This window comes from Tympanuchus pallidicinctus, unplaced genomic scaffold, assembly GCF_026119805.1.
Source record: "Tympanuchus pallidicinctus isolate F22 unplaced genomic scaffold, pur_lepc_1.0 scaffold2, whole genome shotgun sequence".
Classification (NCBI taxonomy): Eukaryota; Metazoa; Chordata; class Aves; order Galliformes; family Phasianidae; genus Tympanuchus; species Tympanuchus pallidicinctus.
Genome location: NW_026294721.1, coordinates 25,238,432 through 25,260,137, shown reverse-complemented (window position 1 = coordinate 25,260,137; position 21,706 = coordinate 25,238,432). Strand labels below are relative to the sequence as shown.

General features: G+C 41.7%; 1 protein-coding gene across 2 annotated transcripts; it reads right to left on the bottom strand.

The window, feature by feature from the left end:
* Positions 1–299: 299 nt before the first annotated feature.
* Positions 300–6,440, bottom strand: SRD5A3 (steroid 5 alpha-reductase 3). 2 transcript variants are annotated; one of them, XM_052682496.1, is made up of 5 exons: positions 6,209–6,440; positions 3,958–4,109; positions 3,336–3,533; positions 2,002–2,124; positions 300–1,499 (listed from the first exon to the last, which is right to left on the bottom strand). In XM_052682496.1, exons 1-5 carry the CDS (start codon positions 6,409–6,411, stop codon positions 1,240–1,242), a joined length of 936 nt encoding a protein of 311 aa, XP_052538456.1. In that variant the 5' UTR covers positions 6,412–6,440; the 3' UTR covers positions 300–1,239. The 2 variants fall into 2 exon arrangements, with proteins under 2 accessions (XP_052538456.1, XP_052538457.1); XM_052682497.1 differs by having other exon boundaries at positions 3,336–3,530.
* Between the last annotated feature and the right edge of the window lie 15,266 nt (positions 6,441–21,706).

Here is a 21,706-nt window from a genome sequence, read left to right as displayed (position 1 = left end):
CGTCCCAGCCGCTTCCTGCCACGGCCCGAGCGCGAGGGGTGGCGCCGCAGCTCGCCCACCCGGCCCGCCCGCCGTGACGGCAGCGGCACGGCCCGCCCACGGCGCAATGAGCGGAGCGGGTCGCTTCGCGGCGCAAGCGGAGGAAGCGCCCGAGCGCTGCCTCGGAAAGAAGGCGGCGAGGTTCGGTGCCGGGAAAAGGCGGCTCCACGTCCACAGCTGGGCTACGGGTCCAAGGAGAGCGGGCACTGAGGTTTCGGGGATGCATTTATCGCGATTTTGAGAAATCAGACCAAATGGGATGGAAAGGTATCAAACATCCTTTAATTAACCATTGTGCGTCATAAGATATACCGAAGTACATAAAAACTCTTCTCATATACAAAATGTTGTTAAGTATACTCAAAGAAGTGAGAACGCGCTGGAACACCAGCGGCCCTCTGCTCACACAGACCTCAGCCCCTCCCGGACCACGAGGAGGACACACCGTCCAGTTGCTAAGTGCAAAACCCACCTCGCCCAGTGCTGAGCGGCAGCACCTCCGAGCTGCAGGCCCCTAAGGAGCAGGGCAGGCTGCTGTCACCCCACGAAACACAAAGGATGTCAAGGACCTGACCTTAGGATGCAATCTGCAAATTCTTTAGACAGAGAACCTTCCACGATTTTCCCAGATTAAGGATAAACAAGGGGTGTTTTTTGTGCTTTGCTTATTGCTGCTGCTGAGTGAGTCACTGCTCCAGCACAGCTTCCTCCACCACTCCTCTGTGCTCACAGTTGCAAGGCACTGCCTGGTTTTCATTACCACCAGGGAAACACAGAAAGCCAATGCATCATTTGCCTCCCTCTGAAGAGTTGCAAAGAAAAGAGAACGCGTATAAATATGCTTAAGTATTAGGCATGAAATACAGCACTTCAAATGATTCCCTGCACTATCATTTCTCTTCAGTTCTCATGTATATATATTGTGGCTTTGCTGCACAATAGTGAATGCTTTCTGCATAAAACAGGACTCTAAACATGGAAAAGACCCTGTTAGCATCTCATCAGTTCATTAAGGGCTTCATTAAACTTTTTCTTTGCTCATATGATACACAGAGACCTTACGTTTCCCCACATAAATTAGCAACTCTTATGAGATAAAACAGTTTTTAACCTCTATAGCATAGAGAAAGTGTGCAATTTTGCCTTGACTTTAGTAAAACATTTCCCAGTTTGCACTGAATACGCTTTAGAAGGCATATTCTAAAAAATAAACGGTATAAATGCTTTTCGATGCTTTGGGTAGGAGGCAAATTTTTCCTGATAGAACTCATGACACAAAACAGCAGCCAGTGTCTGGTTAAAAAAGACATACATCACTACAAACCACCATGTCACATTGTGAAATCCAAATGTGATGGCCATAGATATATAGATGAGTAGTTCTGCAAAATAATGAGGGCAAGAAACTCTTTCAAACCAGTCTCCAAAAGGTATACTGTGTTTCAGACTTAAAACTTCTCCTGCAAGCAAACAGAAAGAAATTAATTGAGAACAATGCATTAAATGAGCTTTTCTACTCAGAATTACATAATAACACTCATTAAAATGATCACATCATTCACTCCACCTGACCTGGCAGCTTTGCATGTCTTAATGAAGTAAGACATCACTCTGTGAAAATACAGAGAAGGAACTGTATTTTTACATTTTTTCTTTCTCCATTTGTATGGAGAAAGAAGCGATGGTTCAGAGGAGTGGTACAAGTCCTAAGCATTATTATTCACCTGTTCTTAGGATGACAGAAGCTAGACCCTTCAGTGTAACTTCTCAAAAAACATACATATGTATGTAACGTTCAGCTGTCTGATCCCAAATGGTTTCATTTAACCTACTGAAAATCTGAAGAGTGCCACACTATGAAAAAATACTGGTGTTTTAAGGTGGTAGAAGCTACAGAAGCCTATTGAAACAACCAACAAATATTTACATAAGTAAATTGTTCACAGAAACGAAACACCTTACCTGATTTACTTTTTCTAAGATTAGCTAGAATCACAAGACATCTGTGCTGGTGAAGAGAGGCCCAAACATACATCACAATGCCTATGATGTGATACCAGTAGATCTGCACAGAAAGTCCTTTTCCTGAATAAAATACGTTTCATTAAAATATGTTTCATCTTTTTCTGAGCATTGTCCCAAAATAGCACATACACATGTTGTACGTGTCTTACAAAATTTGAGTAGCAAGATGCTACTTTGTTTTTTCATCCAGTATCTTTAGGTACACTATTACATACAATTGATACATAATTCAGTCTCAGATCTCAGTCCTGAACTCTGTTCATAATTCTTACTATCCTATTGAAAGACACTGCTATGTCTCAAGTCAACACACAAGTACAGTTTGTCCTGTTCACAGTGAGCTGTATATATACACACACTGTAAGCCTCTTACCCCAGCAAAAACTCTGTATTGAGGATGGTCTCCCCTATGTACAAGTGGATATATCATATCTGAGTATCCAGCAGATAAGTAGAAAACAGGTCCAGATTAAAAAGGCTTTACCAACTCATACACAGTCTGAAGGCTGTTTTAAACATAACTTGATTAAAGTAGACCTGATGTGGTGCAAAGTGGTTAAAAGCTTTGCTAACGTCACATACTGGGTAATGACCATACTTTTATGCCATAATGACCATTGGCATAAAGCAGTCACGGGAGAAATGCTACAGTCAGCTCAAGTGTTGCAGAGAAACAAGCAGCAGTTCAGTGGAATGTACTGGCAGAAACAGGTCATAAAATTCAAATTTCTGCTTTATTACATTACAGTACCAAAAGAAAGAAGGGGCTGACTGATAAAAGGCAGAGAAGTGGGGAGTTCTCAATGGAAGGCAAAGAAACTGACCAAGACGGTCCTGCAGGCTCACCTGAAAGGAAAGCCTATGGCAAAAAAACAATCTCCAATTTGACAACTGGAGTTATCTAGTGATATTTGAAACTGGCAACAATTATTTTTCTTCACAAAGCATATATATCTCAATGACAATTGATCCAAAATAATTGTAGGAGTATTTACAGTGAGATGGAGTAATGGTGAATTTCATGGAATAACAGTGGTGATTTAAGACAGAAATTATTGAACAAGCAAGAGCGTGTCTGTAATACTGCTTGATAAAGCAACATACTGAAATGTTACTTTGGAATATAGCAGCAAGTTATTATTACTTCTCATTAATTAACACACTTGTCACACAAGTCCTCCATGAAATCAAGTGAGCCACTTGCCTTGAGGGAACGAAATGGGAGGAAAAAAAAAAAATGCATCTTTGGTAACAATGAAGCAGGTACTCACCAATCCTAACACTCGTAGGCACTTGACACAACACAGTTGAGCCAACAGCAACGTAATAACCAAGTCCAAAGCAATACTGCACAATGTGGATGACGCCATCGGAAAACACGCTGGTATAGAGGCATTCTGCAAGTCTCTGAAAGCTATGCAGCCAAAGGAGCAGGAGAACCAAGAGTGCAGAGAAGTGTTCACTGTCTGCTTACAAATGAAAAATAGTGACTTAGGGAGAGATAGGACTAATTTAACCCCAACAGTACTTCAAAAGAGCAAATTTCCCCTCCCCAAAGCAAGATCCTTACCCTCTTTTTAAACTAACCTAGCACTGGCAAAAGTATTTGTACATTTGATGCACTGCTGACTGCAAAGACTGAGCATGACTACACCTACAAGGAGCTAATAGCTGTTCCTGCTAAAAGAACTGCTGAAATCTACTAAATGCATAGCATAAAATGATTTCCACCTTGAATAATGCCAAAGGGAACTGGTATTCCAGGAAAATCACTTGGAGCCTAGTTTAAGAGCAGCTTACAAGGTAGCATATGAAAAATATATATTAAGCCAAGGATGGTAACACAGTTTTGTCATATTTATGTGGCTGCTTCATAACAGCAGGAATACCTACCCGTATTCTGGTTCTGCAAATCTCTGCCAAAAGCACTATGGAAGATCTGAATCCATGGGGGTAATGACACTCCAAGGAACTCAGCTTGAAAAAGCCTCATCAGTAGAAAGCCATTCCAGAGTACAGAAACTACATAAAAATGAATAAACCACCTGTGGGAACAAAAAACGCCTTCATTAAACTTAATGTTCTCCTCATTTTTCAGATGGAAATGTAGCTGAAGGAGATGCTTGTCTCATGGTGAGTACATGCCTTTTTGGCTCATTTATCAACAAGATTACATTTTCTTAGAACACTCAAACCTTCTCTTTTGGAGAACTAGGGGGTGAGAAGACAACTTCATTAGTTAGTGAAGCAAAATAAAATAACACTCTCCAAGAACAGCTCACGTACATCTCAACAGCAATAAAGAGGCCAAGTAAGAAACTCAAATGCACGTTCCAATACAGCTTGCCCATTAGCAGTTAGTAACCCCTCTGGGTGTTCACTCCTCAGTTCTGTCACCTGCCAAGCAGAGGCAGTGATGTTTGCTCTGCAAATTTGCAACAGCAAAAAGAAAAAAAAAAAGCTTCCTCCATTTTCTGCTTAAAAGACAAACCAAATTTATATATAGACAAAACTATATATCTCCCTTGAAGCTTCAAGCTCTTTCTCTCCCAAACTATTACTTGCTAGACTTATGTGTCATCAGAAAGTTTAACAGCTGGAGAACTTTCCTCACAAGCAGTGGTTTTTGTCACAGCAAAATAAATAAATAAATAAATAAACAAGCCCTGCCAGCTTAGCTGAGAAATACCCTGTGAGATTTCAACAATCTCAGTTATGCATGGTAACGTACAGAGAAATCCAGCACTACAGTAACTGCACATGTCCTTCAAGGAAAGAGGAATGCTGTGTTTGCCAAGCCAACCTGAAATTATTCATAACATTTGACAAAATAGAAGAACAGAGTTAAAAACCAGTCTGGGCTGGTGAAAATACAATGTTTGTTCAAAAACAAGCTGCAGATGAACTGGACAGAAAATGTCTCAACTGCTAGCTTCAGGATATTCTCACCTAGCAGGATTACAGGTTCAACACTGCAGTAACAGAATTGTTTCATACATTCTGAGAGCTTGATATCAATTCACTGAGAAAGCTGTATTCTTTAGTTAGCATATTCCCTAAGAAGTGGTGGGAAACTCCTGATGGAGAAAGGTTGATTCAGATGACACCCTACCACAATAATACCATACTTTGCAATGCACTGCAACTAAAGCCAACGCTTATATGAACCCTTCTCACTGTGGCTACTGCAGAGCTTAGGTGCATCCCTGGGAAACTGGAGCCAGAAGCTTGATAACAAAGACAATACATGATAACATCTCTTTTAATGTGTGTTGCAATTATTATTATTATTAAAACATTTTCTTTGGAAGCAACTTACGTAAACTGTATTGTTGACAACTGAGATAGTGATATGCTGCCTCATTAGGGATGACTGAATTTTTGGGTTACATAGCACCCTAATCACGTCACACCCGTGTTCAAATCAAAGGCAAGTTCTAGCCAAAAGTCTCAGCTGAACAATACAATGAGGTCATGGTAACATATAAAAAGCTGTATTTTTATTTTTATTTTTTATTTTAATTCCCTCTTTTATTCTACTGAACATAACCCATTAAGAAGAGGTCTTCAGGCAATTTGATTGCTGCAGTAACTATTTCAGAAAAAAAGTTGTGCTTGGGTAGCAGGACAGTTCTTTTGCTTTTCTTAGAGACTGTTCACACAATGTCCAGATATTTGTACTGACATGCTATTATCAGCACCCTGTGGCACGTTTTATAAAGGAACTCGGAAGGAAGAAGACAATGACAGAACCAATGATCCATGCGGATCCCTTCAAACTCAGGAAATTTGCACAGTCACACTGACACGCAGAACTCCATCCTTCCAGTCCCAGATCCAGTCTTGCTTTAAGGTTTGTTACACAGATACTGCATGGGACTGGGATTCAGGAGTAAAGAACATCAGAGCCTCACAATCAGCACCTCATGCGAATCATATCCTTAGCCACATCGTAGTTCTAGAGCACGCAGCGGCGCTGAAAAGCACACAAATCAGCTAGTAATGCACTGAGTGTTAATCTTCCAGATCAACGCAACCCTCCTGGTAGCCGAACACATCTGCAGGCACCGAACAGGCACCAAAACACCTGAGGGCCTTCGACGCCCTCAGCTCGCAGTCGCTGCCACCGCTCGGCCCCCCTCACCTCTTAGGCACCTGCAAGCGGCGCAGCCAGGCAGCCTGCTGCCCGCCTCTCTTGGTCTTCCCGTAGCGGATGAGGTCCTGGAAGAAGGCGGAGGCGATGTCGGTGCCTCCCCCGGGCCGCCGCGCCTGGGCCCGGTGCAGCAGCAGCAACACCAGGAAGCCGGCGGCCAGCAGAGCCCAGGCGGCGCCCAGAACCGCCGGCATGTCTCCGGCACGGCGCCTGCGGAGCACCGCCCGCCACAGGCCCGCCCCGCCCCGCCCCGCCCCGCCCCGCTCCGCCCACCGGCGCGGCGCGTGGGGGGCCGGCCGGCCTCGCGCTGCGCCGGCGCCGCTGTCTGCAGAGCGAGAGGTTTTCACAGCCGTCGCTGCTTTGCTTTCTTATTTCTGCGGAGCTAACATAGCTAGGGATAAATAAAGTGTGTATTTAGAGTGTTATCTAGTGCCTTTCTGTGTGTGCAAACGGGCACGTTCGCTGTTTCTCTCATGTTTTCGTTTGGAGCTGCCTCTGCCTTGGGCGCTGCGGCACATTGAAAAGCGCTGGGGAACCTGCCAGTTGCACCGTGATGTCTGGGGCAAGCCGTGAACTGCACTGCTGCAGCCTGGGACACCTGCTTTTCATTTTTTTCCTAATATTACCCTCCTCTACGCATGCTGGAGTCCTGTCCTTCACTTATTGTGGTCTAGAGTAAAACTACATCTAAAGTCAGGAGAAAATAGCTGAACAATATTTCAAAGTCTTTATAGAATCACAAAAAAGACCGCTCAGATTGAGACTAGCATGACATCATGCCCACTAACCATGTGTCTCAGTGACACATCTACACATTTCTTGAACACCTCCAGGGAGGGACAGTGACTCCACCACCTCCCTGGGCAGCCCGTTCCAATGACTCTTAATAGGGAGAAATGTTCCTAACATCCAACCTGAACCTTCCCCGTGCAACTTAAGGCTATTGCCTCTTGTCACATCACAGTTATCTGGAAGAAGAGGTCAACCTCCACTTCCCCCACAACCTCCTTTCAGGTCATCATAGATATCTCAAGCCTTCCCCGAGCCTCTTCTTCTCTAGACTGAACAATCCCAGTTCTCTCTGCTGCTCCTCATAAGACTTGTGCTCCAGACCCCTCACAGCTTCCTTGCCCTTCCCTGGACACACTCCAGTTCTTGGTGACTTTCTTGTAGTGAGGGACCCAAAACTGAACACAGTACATGAGGTGAGGCCTTAATAGAGCTGAATATAGAGGGTTGATCACCTCCTTGCTCCTGCTGGCTACTTTAAATACAGAGCAACCTGATTTTGTTAGTTTTTAGTGCTACTTCAAGCTGTCCTAAAGTCAGGAGATTTTAAGAGCTTAAAGGAGTGGCAACTGTCTTGTAGCTCACTGAGACTGAGGTCTGTAGTACACACAGGTATTTTCAGAGGAACTTTTGTCAATACAGCTGTACCTCCACAGCACTTAGGTGAGAGTAGAACAGTACTTCATTTCCTGTATTGGATTGAATTATGTCATTACAAGCACCATATTTGCATTCCAACCAAATCCTAAATACATATAATATGTGTGGGTTTTGTTGTTGCTGTTGTTGTTTGTTTGTTTTTTTTCTTTCTTCTGTAGATCAAGCTTGATTCAAACATATTCTTGAATTCTACCCAGGACATTTCCTAAACAGAGGCATAAACCTTGCCTAAATGATTTTGAGGATGCATTTATGATTGTGTCAGTCCATCTTAACAGTAGATCCTGCGAGGCAGCACACTCAGCTGAAGCATTCATGGCATCAATAATATTGCTTTGTGAAGAAATAACGAATACTCTTATGTCAATGTTTTTTGCCAAATTTCAGGGCTGAGACTAATGTTCTTGCAAATTCAGTAAAAATGAACCATAAATCTGTTTCAGGGATTTCATGGCCAAGCCACTCCCATGGTGTATGGTGCACCAGCAGCACGGGAAACCAGGATCTGATCTCAAAATGTCGTCATGTTTCTGGCAGTTTCCTCGAGGCTTAGGTAACTGGAGGAAGAAAGGGAAGGAATACAGCTGTGAGGCTGGGAAATGCATTGGAGGAAATAGGAACTGATGGTTGGCTGTTTTAAGTACACGTTCTATATATTTGCAAGTTATGCTGAGGAATATGATACCTTTTCAATATAACTTGAACTCTGCTACTTCTTTCAATTGTGTATACTTCTTGTATAGTGGTAAGGACTGCTCTTTTTAGGATTTTTCCTTAGCACTTGGCATCTAAGGCACGTTATTGCACCCTGTGCAGTGACTTTTTATGCGATGGTTCCTCTAGGTGGCACCAGCACTCTGTGGTTCCTCGAGCGCCAGAGTAGGCAGCCCACTTGCCCTCGTCCTGCTGCCCGCAGAAGCTCATGGTCCTCCTTGGTGGATATTTTCCCAATGGAAATAGAATCCTGAAGGATTCCAAATAAAAATGTCTGTCAAACTTCATGCTCCTGGAACCAGAGTTGTTTCAGTGAATTTCATGCAAAAAGATTTGCAGCGACATCAGAAGAACGCAACACATTTTCAGCAAGGTGTGGAGCATGCAGGAGAGTTATCTTGAGTTACAGCAGTGAGACATCAGTTACAGCAAACTGTTTGCCAGACTCTGAAGAGATGCTGTGCAAAAGTTGAGCAGGTGTTTCAATCACTGACTGAACTGTGCTGATGATGCCTGAGAGCTGATGTCCTTTATGTTCCACTGCGCTGGACTCATGTGACCACAGCAAGACTACCTATGAGAGTGCTTTGTCAAATGCCTGTGGGGTGGGAGGGTGGAGATTTGCTTGAGAGCTTTTCAGCTTGGGCCATTGTATTACTCAAAAGAATTTGTCTGCTGAGAGACAAAAATCAGTAACATTGACTGGCCAGCCCAAAACAAATTTCACAGCAACTCTGGACTTGATAGACCTATGAATTTATTTTATGTGATGATTTGAATTGATTTTATAATTTATTAAGAATAAATAGGGAAATTATGAAATTACTCAGATAGTTTTTTTGCCGGTTGGTTTGTTCAGATCTTTTCCCAAGGTAGATTTTAACTTGCTAACAAAGCCTGAAAAGCTTTGTGAGTAATATAGCTATAGGTGGTATCCCAGTGGTCTGTATGGGAGACGATTAGAATTTAGGACAAGAGCAACCTTGAAAGTATCAATTGAGGCCATGTTCCTTCAGACGATTATGAACATGCTTAAAGGCAGTGTGAGGGGAGAACCTAAAATCTAGATACTTAATTATAGGACATAACAACCTCTGTTAATTAAGTTGGCTGGTACCAGAGGGTCTGAGGATCTTATTTAGTAAGAATGTTCTTTGATTCATCTAATTAGCATCACTTCTGGGATTTGTGGGAAAATAAACCAGAAAAGCCAACAGATGTCAACATTTTGAAGCTTAAAATACTAGCCTGTGCTCTACTCGTTTTAATCATTGGAAGATAATACTTAGATAGTGGGACCAAGAAAACATAAATCACAGAGCACAAAAAAAAGGGTGCTTGGAGATCTGGGAAACTTGCTTCAAAATGCACTTCCCATAATTCAAGGATGACTGCATGTCCTTGACTTTCCAATTAGAAAGTAGCTGATGGAAAGCAGGAATTGCTCTCTGATAAGACAAGAGGTCCCATGCTTGTTGGTGCTGGGCTTACTGGAGGGCAGAAAGCCATACGCACATCACGCAGTATTGGCAGCATGCTGTGCAAGCAGCACCATGAAGAGGTGGAAAAACCTGCCACTTCCACATCATCTACAGTCTTCTCTAAATCAAAGTCACTCCTGAGCAAGGAAATAGCTGTAGTGTTACGTCTACATGACTCTCAATACATAATTAATATGCACAAATTAACGGAATTCAGGGTGTGACTTCTACAACTTTCAGAGCTGTGATACTAAAATACAGGATTTGCTCTCTGTTCTGCTATTTGCTGAGCTTTCACTGATCACAGCTAGTAAGTTTCTAGCCAATATAGTAGACTTGGAAACTGAGAGGTACTTTGGAGTTTCAACTTGGAGAATAAAATCAGCTTTATTCCTGTTCTGAAGATGTGTGATATGGTATTGGTCATGGGCTAGTTTTATGCTGTGAGGGCTAAGTCTGGAAAAGCTATCATTTGCTGTAGAAACCTGTATTTGAGGTTTCATAACATCATTAAAACTCTTTGCCAAAGGGCATCTGTCCATGATAGGGACAACAGGAGCAGAATTCAGGCCCTGAATAGTAGCAAGGGTTCAAATGATAGTTTTATTGCACAAAAATCCTCAAGCAATAGATGGAAGACATACTCACCTGCCTCTACCTTCTGCATATTGCTTTACATTATTTTAGAAAAATGACGGAATGTATGTACTTGCAAAATGATAAGGGTTTTTGAAGAATAGACAGACTGCATTCAGACACAGGTTTAAAATTAAAGATTTTCTCTTGACATTCCTGCTGAAATTTTTAGATTCACGTACAAAAGTTCAGGGACACTGTTTACCAAAGGAGAAAGATAACTGTTGATAAAAGGGAGGGCAGTTACCTTTAACAGGACTGTCAGCTGATAAGGGAAAGCTGCAAGTAAATCTGGCAGGCAAAGAGAAATGTACTATCAACATTAATAACTTACAATTGAAGAGGGTCAAAATTTCCTCAAGGAAAGAAAGATCTTCTACATTCTGCTTTATGAACTCTGTGGAAACAACTGTCCTTAGTGGCCTTTTCCTACTCCCTCCAGGACTTTGAATCAAAAGTGATTTAATACTAGTGCCCATTTGATAAGAATTAGCTGAGAAACAGAAAGGGATACTAGAAGTTGTTCTAGAAGGATGAAAGTTGATTCAATAAAATTTGCAGAGAATGAACTTGTCTGCATCACATCTTGAGGACCACTCCTCAGTGTGAGGGAGACTCTTTCAGTTTTGATGCTGCTTTTCATTCAGGAGGTGAGCCTGAAAGCTCAGCCTGCATGCAGCCACCCTCTGGAGCACCAACCTGTAATGTGCTTACACATGACTGACAGCTTATCTACTCACACAGCTTCAAGAAGCTCTGCAAAGGCTGTCTTAAGGGGCCTGCAAGATGGTCCATAGAGGTCTTGGAGAGCATAGTTCTGGAAGCAGCTCTCCCACCACTCACTAGCTAAAGGGAGTTATTCACAGCAACAAGGAAAGAAAACTACTTTTTTTCTTTTTTTTTTCTTTTTTTTTTTTCTCATTTTGTAGAATAATCTTGGTTATATATTGTCTCTTTATTACGTAGGACCTGCGTTCAAGCTTTGAGATGTCATCTCCCATGGGGAAAAAAGGTAATAAGAAGTCCTGATGCTGTGCGCCTAGACAGAGGCCAAGGAACTGGCTGCATTTCAGATATCCATATGACTTCGTTTGGAATACATTTTGTATTGTAATGTTGTGAACACAGAGACCTGGGAATTAACTGAGTTCATTTTTAGGTGTCCGATCTGTACATGAAATCCCGTACCAAGACATTTGAATAACATCACCCATATTTACTATGGGCTATGGGAATGCTATTACTGAGTAGCAGAAGCAGTTTCTTTAATGACCATCATTCAGAGTGGGTACTTATCCCGTAGTATGGGAGCTAAAGAAAGTGCCTGCATTCCAGAAAAATACTACCTGCCTCAACACAGTAAACTGCTAGGTTTGAAAGTGGACTAATTTCCTATTCCGGAATGCAGATGTACATATACATATATTCATATGCTGCCAGTCTTTTGCTGCATTGTGCCATAACATGAAGACATAGGTTTCAGTCTTACATCTACTCATACTTACCAGTGTCCTGCCTTGGGAAAGATAGAGGCTCGATGAACACTTGCTGCCCATGACTTGTGACTAGAAAGAAATTCAGGTCTTAAACTATTAAGTACAATTAACAGCTGTAGAAACGGGTGTTGAAAATCATTTGTGTTCCTAAAATTATGTAGTTCAAATATGACTTTTTTTTTGTAACAAACCCTTAAAAGAATTTCTTTTCTAGTGTGCTTCCTGATAAAATATCTGTGGCAAATATTTATCAGAAAAAGTATTATGTCAATCATTTTCTCAATAAGTATTTGTTAGAGACTTACCACTACAAACCTGCATAGAAGTGTGATAAATGCATCCTGCTACTGCAGAAAGGGTGTCTGCATACTGCAAGCATGTTCAGAAGTATTTTATCAGTGATAAATTTCTCTGTGATGGTTTGTAGTTAGGGGTGCTGAGGTTGATAGTTCAGGGTTAACTCCTGAGCTGGGGCACAGAATTAAGAGGCAATCTTAAGGAACTGGGACACTGCCGCATGTAGCCCTCCTACTCAAGTTTGCCTGTGATACATCTGGACACAGATGCCAGTGCCCATTCCGTTCACATCTAAGGGCGCTGTTGGGAAAATGATTAAAAAAGAAAAAATCTGGAGGGGGTAAAAGCAAATTAAAGGTCATGTGTGAGTTAATTACTTGTAGTGCTGTGTGTAAAGTTTTGCACTGGCTTAAACTACTCTGTTGCTCTCTAAACTAGAGGCTAGAAAAATAAACCAATATGAATGAGCAGATATGATTGAGGCGTGAGGGGTCTCCAACAATAAATAATCTCAGCCTTTGTGTTCTGATACTGCAAGCAGCTTTGGCTAATGTCACATCTTGCTTGCCAGATTCATTGTGTGTCGTTCAGCAGCCAGAGCACGCGAGACAGCAGTTAATAAATATTCACATTGTCTGGACTCAAAACAAAGTTAAGATCATGTGGGACTGGCTCTATTACATAGGAGAAGATACAGGCTGTTCTCTCCACACCTTTGACTTCGCTGATAAAATGAAATCTTCTCAGGATGGGCTTCAAAACTCTTGGAATGAGAGTGACAAGAAGACTGTTGTAGCAGTAGGGACATGCTGTTTGTGCACATTCCTTTGCCCTTTGAGAGCTCAGAGCCACTCATAACTCTGCATCCCCTTGCTCCTAGGCATTGTAGACAGGTGTCAGAAACACCGGTATGTGGTGGATGAGGGACAGAGCTCCACCCTCAGCATCTAGTCTCCTAAATTCAGTCTGTTTATTACGCCATAGTGCTTATCTGCATTGCATAAAAAGCAGCAGCATTTTGTTATACACACAGAGTACTATTCGTACTGAAATAACTCTCAGTTCTGAAATAGTTAAAGGAAGGAAAAAAAAAAGAAAGATGAAAAGGCAGCAGTTTGTACCAATGCGTAAACCATTTAGTTTTTCCTATCATGGATGTGAGAAAAAATGGCCAATATAGGATCCCTAAACTTTCTCCACTGGCTGATCTGAACCAGTGTTCAGAGCACAGGGCAACAAGTGTTCTACTTGGTGCTGGTACAGTTTATATGACAAAATATAAGGTCATAAAATATAAGGTCATAAAACTGTTAGAGTGTGCTCAAAGGAGGGCTACAAAGGTGGTGACGGGCCTACAGATCAAGAAGTATGAGGAAAGAGGCTGAGTTTGTTCAGCCCAGAGAAGGGGAGGGTGAGGAGAAGCCTCATGGCAGCCTATGGCTTCCTCATGAGGGGAGTGGAGGGGCAGGTACTGGTCACAAAAGTGGTCACGGCCCCAAGCTGCCAGAGCTCAAGAAGCATTTGGACAGTGCTCTCAGACACAGTTTTGATTTTGAGTGATTCCATGTGGAGCCACATTTGGACTCAGTAGTTCTTGCTGGTTTCCTTCCAACCTGGGATATTCTCTGATTCTGCAATTCTAAGTGATAAAGAGCTCCGCTGCACTGCCAGCCTTTTACACCACTGTGGCAGGTGCATGGAGCAGTCCTGTCTCCTGCTCCCCTGTCTGAGCTGTAGGGGAGAGGACATGACTATACTTGCTAACTCTGTGCCTGGGCAAGGTGCATGGGCACTCCTGGACAGAGCATGTCATGTCACAGCTCCAAACAGCAGCAAATGCAACCTTCTTTCCTCTGCAAGTCAGGCTTAGCAGCATCTCCACTGCCTGCTGGTACTTGGGAAGCCAGATGGAAGTCTTCAGATTATGGATTTTTAACCTTCTTTTAAATTCAGCCCTCCATCTGCTTGAAGGACTGCTCTGAAATTCCTGCTTGGAAATTTTACCTCCTGAACTGGAGGGGCTGCTGTAGAGTTTGTCACAGCTAAAGATGCAGTGCTGCTGGATGCTTTTCTCTACTTACTTCCTTCCTTTTATCTGCATGTGGGATTTGTTCTCACTTACATCTAAAGGGCCTTGGAAACTGATCTGATGAGTTAAAAGAGGCTACTTAGGAGGAAATGAAAACTCCGCAAAGTTCTCTGTTGTTTCCTCAAGTCTCTTGGTGGCTAGTGCTAAGCTGTTATGATACAGGATTTCTGAGATGCCAGAGAGGAAGAACAAAGGGGTTTCTGTGTAGCACTCATTTTGGAGTTGGATGTTGGATCCCTGCTTGTGGGACCAACACAGAGCCACCCTGCTGCTGCTCACCAACAGTGCAGAGATAAAATGGTGGTGGTAGATCCTGCTACTATCCTGTGGCTTCACTGGGGATGGCGTGAACACACATTTACTGGGGATCTGATGAATTCTGCTACTAAATCCTTTTTTTCTTTTTTTTTAAATTGAACTGTAATTTATTTCTTTTCCGTGCAAAACATTTCTCCCTCTTCCTCCACCCCCCTCCCCCCCCCCCCCCCCTTCCCCTTTTCTCTCCCTTTTCTCTCTCTTTTCTCTCTCTTTTTTTTTTCTTTTTTTTTTTGTTTAAATGAGCAGGAAATGTTTTGGAAGGGAGAGTCAAGAGACTTAAGTCTGGAATTTTTATGTACACCAGAAACTTAAATGTGTGGTTCAAGCTGATAAACTTACCACACCTCTTTCTGTTTTCTTTATAGACTTATTACAAATATCTGGCTTGGAACTTAGATTTATGGTGTGAACAAAAGAAATATAGACCATTGGGACGTGAACAGATAAATCTCAGGAGGAGACATAAAAGGATTTGTTCAACTTTTAAACTGCTTCTTAATGAAACAAAATAACAAAAAAGATCAGAACACTCATTTTTAAAAACTGTTCATGTTTAGAGAAGCTGTTAAACATCAGTAATGCTGCATATAAATATCCCCTCTACTGTTTTATGCTTGAGTCGAAATGGATGCAGAGAGTCCAGCCCTGAGTTTTTGATTGCATCACAGTTTGAATGACCCTCAACTGTACAAACTTATTTTTGTACAGAAAAATGAACACTGAGCACAGTGCTCAAAATATTTTTTTGAAACTAGAGCTAGAAAAAGTTCCCAGTGATTCATTTTTAGGAACACTTGCTCAGATTCATTGAATGTGCAATGTATGGTGAAAATATGTACACTTTCATGATGTTGGAGAAAAGAACAAAGAGATAATTTCTGTGGATTTCTTTTTCCTTTATATAGTACTTATTTTAGAATAGCTCTGATTGGGTGGGTTTGTATTTCAATACAGCAGAAAGTTCTTATCATTTTGAAACAAAATTTAATGAAGAATTTAAAAAAAAAATAATCTTCCACTTTGGAAAGGAGAACTTTTAAAATCAATCTTTTTTCCTGTGAGGCAGAGAAACTAACAGTGAAAGCTCTGATTTCTGATTGCCTACAAACAGGAGTGTGCAAGGTGATTTCAAAATGACTTCAGTTGTTACCTCTGTTCTGGCAGAGTCATGAACTCTGAAACCCTGTGATCATTCAGGCAACTTCTTCTCCAGCAAAAATTCTAGTTCCTTGAAAGTTTGAACTAGAACATCTTTTAGGTAATAAAAAAGGAGATTTAGTCTTGACTTGTTAATTGCCAGTGGTGGAGATTTCTCAAAACTTCTTGTTGTTCCAGAGATTGGTTACCCTCACAGGTGAAAAGTTTGCACTATCTAGATTGAATGTATGTGGCTTGAGCTTCTCCCTCTCTGGAATTACTTCTATATTGGTCTCCCACTGTGAGGAACTTTTTACTCAAGAACTAGAAGGTCTTGGAGGAGGAACTTGATTGCAGGTTTACTCCTTCACGGTATCACTGATGAGGTCAGTGACCATTTAATGGTTACGTGGTGTCTTCTGTGAAATGAGTTCTTTAAACTTCGTGCTGCAGGTGTCCACACCACAGTTCTGCCACCTCAGCTGTTCCTAGAAAGCACCTTTCCCAAAAGTTACGCAAGTGTTCCAAGTCCAAAATGAATATAGAGCCAGATCTGTCTACCTACTCCCATTAGAATGACCCTCAGGAAACAGGCACCTCAGCAGGAACAGACGGGGAACTTATGCTGCTCCTACCTGAGCTGTCATTTCTCTGTGGCTAAATAACATATCTGCTCCTGACTCTGTGGAGCTGATCCTTTTCTGGAACACTAAATTAACTTAAAAGAGAATCAAGTCTGAGTCCAAATGTAAACAGATTAACTATGGGCTCCAAAAAATGAGATTGTTGTGAAGAATTATATAATTCTCAAATTAGACCTCCACTCACAGTAAAAACTCTAGGAGCAGACACATCTTCACGGGGATATGCTCAGAGCTTTAAAACATCTAAGGCTCTGTGGTTTTGTCATGTGCACATAGTAAAAGTGTCTAAACATTGCTACTGCGATTGTCTGGAGGTTACCAGCTAAGACACTAATTGAATACAGCACCAGCAGGCTCAATAAATGTGCACTGATTCTAATGTTATGTGAAAGATTTAATATTCAAGTGAATACATTACTATTAATTTCATTGCTTATTCTAAAAAATGCAAAAGATAAACAATTACTAAAATTTATGTTAAGTCAGCTCAAGCAAAATGATTTAAAGTAGAATGAAAGAAAATGAAGCATTACCAAATTCATTTACTTAATCTGTTTGTTAAGAAAGATCTTTCTGTGATTCAACTGCTGACTAAAACCGAACAGGGATCATTTTAATTTATTACAAGCCGACTAAGTATTTTTCATTTGAACGATGATTTTCACTTAGCACATTAATGTTGACAGAAGAAGACCAAAGACACCCTTGTGACTTTACTGGCATGTCATAACAAAATGAAGGCTTAACCTGTTTCTGAAGGATTGGCTTTCAAGCAGGAAACTGGGCTATTTTGGAAACTTAGCTAATGACACTGTTATTTTTTCTCCTGAATGATAAGGTTGATGGATACATACCATTTGTATTTTGCTTAATCCTTTTTCTCCCATGCTCAGAACTATCACTTACACCATACTGTTGATCAATCAATGTGTATTAGTATCTAGCTCTGCTGAGAAATGCTCTTGATGTGTCATTTGCAGCTGTGAATTTATTTCAGCAGAATTATCTAACACATAGTATGCTTGTTTTTCTTGGGAGCACTGTAGAGATCAACATTTTTAAGTGACCAAGGAGAACTCCATGAGTGCTGAGCAACGGGTTGCCAGGTCAGAGTCCTGGAAAACTCACCCATAGGCTGAGTCAGTCGCAGTAATCTAACGTCTAGAGATGTAAAAAGTAATAAATATACAGACTTTGCAGGCTTAGAAAGGTAGCAGTAACAGTAGCTACCACAGGTGTTCAAGTGGCCAGGTTTTTCCAAGCCAGCTCCCTAAAGTAAACTCGTACATTGAGCACACAGTAAAAGATACAATTAGATTATAGATATCTACAGCATCAATCCCTGGCTTCCTTATAGAATTTGAAATCTATTTTAACTGCTGATGGAAAGTTTTCAGTTAAAGAGAAGAGATGCTCTATAAAAACATGATTTTAACATCGCCCGACACTTCTGAAAGGTCATGAGGGCAGATAAACAACTTCCTGCAGCTGTGGCAACATCTGGCACACGACCGAGGCAGAGAGCGTGCTTCACGAAGATAAACATATCAGGTTGTATCTCCATAGTCTCCTACTCTTCTGGATAAAGCTTAGGGAACTGAACTTGGCCCTGCAGTGCCTGCAGTAATTAATGTCTGAAACTGCTTTGCTGCTAACAAAACTTGGATAGCTTAAATTTGGCTGCTTTTTTTCTTTTTTTGAGTGGGGGGGTGGGGGGAAGTGGGGGGTATATTTGAACACAGGTTGATGAACTTTTTCTTCCAACAAAGGCTGTTACATTACTTACATTACTTTTTGATGTGCAGAGGGGCACTTTTGTCTTCTAACTGAACAAACTGGAATTAGTAAATGATTTTTTACTAACGCTAGTCTGAAACTTTTGGCATTTACAATGAGGCCAGACAACTTACTTTTAAACTAGATGGGAGAACCAAAAAGGAATCAATTACATGCTCCGACATTTTCATATTTGGACTGAAGACTAGCATCACACAGCTGGTAAGGCATTTTAAGGCATTTCCCTTGTAGCCCCTTTGGTACATTACACCTCTGGAGAAAAATTGAGGTCCAAGGCCCTGCTCTTGTGGAGTCCTCCTCTCCCATAGCACCCCTGTACCATGAGCTATAGGTTACCTGCACCTCTGCAGGACCTCCTTTTTGAAGCTGCTTCATTTCCAACACTGCGCTCTCAGAAAAGATGCCTTAATCTTTGAATAGCACAAGTTCTTGCTGAAGTTTTCCTTCTTTTATAAGGGAATAACCACATAGGCAATCCTGCTTTTGCCTACATTGCCTTCATAGGAAGCTGAGAGATGCAGTCACCTCTGAAGTTTTCTGGAGCGAAATCCAGTCTTCCTAAAAAGGTGCCTTCCTCTGTCCCTGGATTACTCCAAGAAGCCAGTCATCTCCAGAGGCAATACAGACCCTTCCTCAGGCTGGAGATGAGCAGGCTTCTCTGGCAGGCTAGGTACCCTGGCATCTAACGGGAAGGGCAGGCAGCACTCAGCATTTAGATTGTCTTATATATTGATATTTTGGACATTTTGAATATTGGTTCTATGGAGGCTAAATCAGTATGGTCAGAATACTCAGCTGTGGCTGGGAGCTGTGGGCCTCCAAGGATGGAGGTTTCCAGCCCCAAGAACCTGTTATTTCCCATATGGAAGCATACATGGCCATACTCTGTAGCCAACTCACCAGGCAGCAGAAATGCAGGAGTTTCTGTACAGGACAGAAATAAGGGTGAGAGGTTTCCAAGCCTGCCCATTGGTCGTGCCTCCAAAGCTGACATGGGAAGCCTTGGCATATGCCATGTTTCTCAGTAGGTCTGAAGAAGAGGCAGAGTTTTCCAGATTCCATGGTGAGGATTCCAAATCTTTGAAAACTTTGAAAACCTGCACACATTATTGGCTCAGCCTGTTGGAGACTGGCACCTGGAAAATGTCCACCACAAAAAGTCCTCACAGAACATGCATTCAAAGCAGTGCCTGGACAAGTCCGGTCATTTTCTGTGTGTCATCACTGTAAAAGTAGTTCTTCATGAATGCACCACAGCAGAGATGCTGGGCAGACAAAGAGCTTTGGTGGTGGCTTTTGGACATGCTTTATTCCAAGGACTGCCTTAATAGCAATTGGCCATGGAAGGGTTATGTTATTATCTCTTCAACCAGCGAGATTCCCAGCACATAGTGCTCTGTCCCTTGAAAGGACTAGAAAATTTGCCCTTAGCTTGGCAATTTGCACTGAAGAACAGCTGTCTGGGTGTGTAGCTGCTGTTTTTGTGAAAGGAAATTGCTCTCTCTCTTACCTGTAGATGCTTGAAGTATCTTCCATGAGAAAACTATGGTTACTGGGATCTTGGCCCTGAACAACACGGAAACAACATAATCACAGAATCATCTTATCATCATATCATATCATCACACTGAATTATCATATACTGAAAATAATTCAGTTTGGGAGGGGGAAAAAAAAAAGCAAAGAAAATTAATGAGTTATAAAACATTTGTTTTCTTTGCAAAGCTGTGTGAGGTTAGCGCTTGCCCACATCTTGACACATCACAGAGAGAGACCCGCAGGAGCTAACAATATCCAAGCTATTTGATGTTGTACTTCCTGGCAGACACCTATCGGGGATGACAGGGGAGTATCATTTTTACATTACGGTGTTTCTACCAAACTGCTGATAGAGCCCTTCACAAGATCACAGGAGGGTCCATATCATCTGATTAGCATTTAGAGAAGCTGGTGGGCCAGGAGGGAACCACAGGAGACCAGAGCCTGCCACCCTCAAGGGCTGAGAGAGGAAAGACTCAATCAGTGGTTGATAAGGCTTAGCAATGATAAATCACAAACAAAACTTCAGGCTTAGGAATTCACAGCACAATCTGTCATGAATTTCCTTCCCTTCCCTCCCTCCCCAATATCTGATGAGGATTTGCCTTTTGAAATGGTCTCTGGCAGTACAAGAAGCAAAGTTAGCAAGAATTAGTGAGCAGTGTCTGCCTTTTGGTAGTTTTGTTAGTACTCTTTATACCTGTATCTTTGTGTGTATATGTGTGTCTGTGCATCTTCATGCAAATTTGCCTGCTTTTAAGTGGTAGCAAGAGGAATTTTTAAGTTCAAAAGTTTTTTTTTAATATCAAAATGCAAAAATCTATTGACACCAGACTACTGACACTTCAAAAAATGGAAAATGAAAACTGCATAGAAGTGCCAGCTCCCCATTGATATGCCCTGCAAAATCCTTTTTTTTTTTTTTAAATATGATTGATAAGAAACTCTTCTCTACAGGAGGATTTGGCCTGACCCGTCTGCTGGAAGGAGGGCTCTTTGCATCCAGTTGTTTCCCATCTGTTCTGTGAGGCTAGAACACCTCAGCCTGCTAACTGTGTGTATATACATAAGTATGAGAGTATCAACATAAACCAATGCATGAGAACAGTCAATGAATATCTTCCTATGCTGTGACTATAGTAAAGTGGTAGAGAAATGAGATAACACATTTACTGGATGCACATCTCAGCGCTCAGCTCTGACTGTTGACAAAATTGTTATAGGTCTGTCCAGGATGTTGGATTGTCATGTTACGGGCTTGTCCCTTTCTGCTGTGCCCTCTGTTACCCTCATTCATTAATTAATAAATGGAAAGGGTGAGTGCAGAATGCACATGAACATGTTTGGAAGTGAAATCAAACAATCCAAATGCATCCAGAAAAAAAACTAAAAATGAGGAAAAAAACCCCAAAAGATTGCTAGAATGGACCAAGTGAAGAGGAAGAAGGAACAAAAATTTGAGGGAGAGTGATGGTAAACAAGTACTAAAGAATGCAAAAGGGCATGAAAGAGAAAAGGAAGGTACTTCAAGAAATATCCACCATGTTAATCATACAGAAATTGCATGTGTGCTGCTGCCTAGCTTGAGGGGTGGTAGGAACTGTGCTGAGCATCCCACAGAAGTATGCTTCAAAAATACATTAAAACATTGGCTCATGCTCTTCACACAAAAATCTATGGGTTTTATCCTACACCTCTCTGTGATCCTCTTCCTCTGCTATGACAGATATTGTGGAGTACTGTTGCTTTGGATTTCTGTAGCAGTTGATGGGCTGAACAAAATATAGATGTTCTTTGCAATCTGGTGAGAGGGGGAATTGTTACCAGAGGGGAACACTGAGGATCTGTTTCAATTTTTCATCTTGCTAAAAATCATGCTTTGCACTATTGTA